The sequence below is a fragment of the Nuphar pumila genome, chromosome 14 (genome assembly GCF_984573655.1).
Source record: "Nuphar pumila chromosome 14, dmNupPumi1.hap1.1, whole genome shotgun sequence".
Classification (NCBI taxonomy): Eukaryota; Viridiplantae; Streptophyta; class Magnoliopsida; order Nymphaeales; family Nymphaeaceae; genus Nuphar; species Nuphar pumila.
This window is the reverse complement of record NC_143262.1, coordinates 35,501,700-35,504,129: the sequence shown is the minus strand read 5'-3', so window position 1 is coordinate 35,504,129 and position 2,430 is coordinate 35,501,700. Positions and strand designations below refer to the sequence as shown.

Sequence of the window (2,430 nt, the reverse complement as noted above, 5' to 3'; positions counted from 1 at the left end):
ACAAAATAGCCTATTCAAAATTCAAATGGTGAGAAGGACAAGAAGGTCTCTAACAGAGCTCTATAAGCTAAAGTAGGATGCTGCCTGGCCAGCAGGGGGTGCCTTATGAAGGATGCCAGATCAAACCCCATTGCTTTCAGGATATCCCACCGGGCTTTCTCTGGTCAATGCCCGTGAGCCATGAAGGGTCGGTGGACTACCCATGGGTTTACTTCGTAGGGAGGCAGGCCCCATTTAAGTGCCCCTTATCCATATAGGAAGGTTCCTCATCATAAAAAAATAACACAAGTTTGAAAAATCTAATGCGCCATTAGAATGAATGATAACCTCCGTTAGAGCTTAATTTTCTACATGATCTTTCTAACCATATTCCTGTGAAAATTAACATCTCTAGATAGCTATTGGTCCTAAACTGTTATACCGCATGTATCACTCATTGTGGACAAGAAGGTGAACTTCACACAGGAGCAATATTCCTGCTGACCATTAATTTGTACATTGTTTGGCATGTTTAAAACATTGCTATGGTAGCTAACCACATAACATGTGGTACTAATGTAATGGTTTGCAGGTAGTTTTTTTTTATCCTCCTAATTTTGTCAAATTCAGGTGCAACTTAGACTATACTGAGGAACAGATAAAAGGCAATGAAATTGGTTGATGTCTTATTGTCGTTACAGCATTCCTTTCTTGTACGAGGGCTTGATTCATGGTAGTATTTTGTCTCTGATATATATAGGGTGACTCGTCGTCACCTGAAACTCTTTTATAGTATTACTCTCGCCTATCATATGCTCTTGAATGAATTATTTTTCTTTCAAAAAAATAAAAAAATACAACGGGAATACCATCAACCAAGAATGCTAAATTTTGCGTGAATCATTCTAAAAATCTCTGGCTACATAAGAAACGAGTATAAAACATTAATGGTGGCTCCATCATGATTTGTCCAAATTTAAAGATCCAGTAACTAAAACGTGACTAATTTAGTCAAGAAACTCCTTTGTTTTCTTGATAGAAACTTGTGTGATTCATTGACTTGATCATTGTTCAAGTGGTATAGATTACCAAGAGCTCTCTTATTACATGTGAAAGGACCCAGAAACTTCTCTTTTATCCAAAACCGAGGGCCAAGGTTTTTGTTTTTTTGGAGGCACTAAGATGATTCAAAGCACAAATACAAGACTTTGATAGTTGCTTCTGATCTGAGCACAAATATTTGTTGTTTCACGAACATGACAAAAAATTGAGTGATAAGAAAAGCTTGGGGATTTAATTAAGAACTAGTTCAAATATCTTATGATGCCAAACATGCTCTAAATCTCTTTAATAAGAAATGCGATTTTTAATTCGTTTCCACAATCTTCTTACTACACTGCAAGAAGTGCATGGATCTCATTGATACTTAAGTAGCGGTCGCACGCTTAAGCATGTCACCCTAGAACTCATGATAAAAAAGTAAAAAAGGACAAAACATGCAAGATATTAGTAAGTCACACAAACAGGATACAAGCAAAGCCAAACCATATCCTTTTTCATTAGTTCATTCAGTCATTAGATATGGAACACGAGCCTAAATGATCAAGTAGGGTAGGAGGAGACTTAGCATGACTAGGATGAAAACTTTGCAAAATGGTAGCTATAGTCCATGAATCATCATCATCATCATCACCAACAACAAGCCAGTCTTCCTCCACAGGATCAGGCTGGCCACTGGTGTCTCCTGCTGCTGGAGGTTGTGGTGAAGGTGGAGGAGCGATAATAGGATAGACAAAATTGGTTCGAGCTTTCCCAAGGCCACTGAATGAAATGGAAGTGAGATCATAGGCAAGTGCAGCTTCTTCAGCCGTGTCAAACGTGCCTAGCCAGTGCCTCTCTTTGGTGTTTGGATTCCGAATCTCTGCGGCATAACGTCCCCATGGCCGTCGCCGCACGCCTATATAGCCACCAGATTCTCGTGGCCGGCGCCGGTGTGTTCTTTGGTGAAATTTAGAGGGGTCACTCATTTTCTCCAAGTGATATGCTGCTTGAGAGTCACCTTGTATCAGAAGTTATGGAGAGGTTGGCTTTATATATCCATATATCAAACTCATACAAGTTGCCTGAGTGTGCAGCCACCATCTTCATTCTCCATGGGACAAAATTAGTGGAAGGTCGTTTAAATAAGAAAACATTTATCATAACTGAAAAAGAAAGATTGCTTTTTACAATGAAGTTCAAAATTTTCCCTTTGAGGTAGTTTGTTGAAGAAATGATCCATTTTAGCTAAATAGCTTCAAATAAGCTCTTTTAAGAATGACGCGGCAACATTATTTTTAAGTAATTAATACCATAAATCTAATAAGCACAAAAATGAACAAAATCCACTGTTTAGTTTGAATGCGCCAAGTGATCAAACCCTTTAAAACTAGTGAATCATGCATTTGCATG

At 38.5% G+C, this 2,430-nt stretch overlaps 1 protein-coding gene across 1 annotated transcript; it reads right to left on the bottom strand.

Annotated features, from left to right (window-relative positions):
• Positions 1 to 1,547: 1,547 nt before the first annotated feature.
• On the bottom strand, positions 1,548 to 2,006 carry LOC149816753 (ethylene-responsive transcription factor FZP-like). The gene has a single exon (XM_089986957.1). The coding sequence runs from the start codon at positions 2,004 to 2,006 to the stop codon at positions 1,548 to 1,550; it is 459 nt and encodes a 152-aa protein (XP_089843083.1).
• Between the last annotated feature and the right edge of the window lie 424 nt (positions 2,007 to 2,430).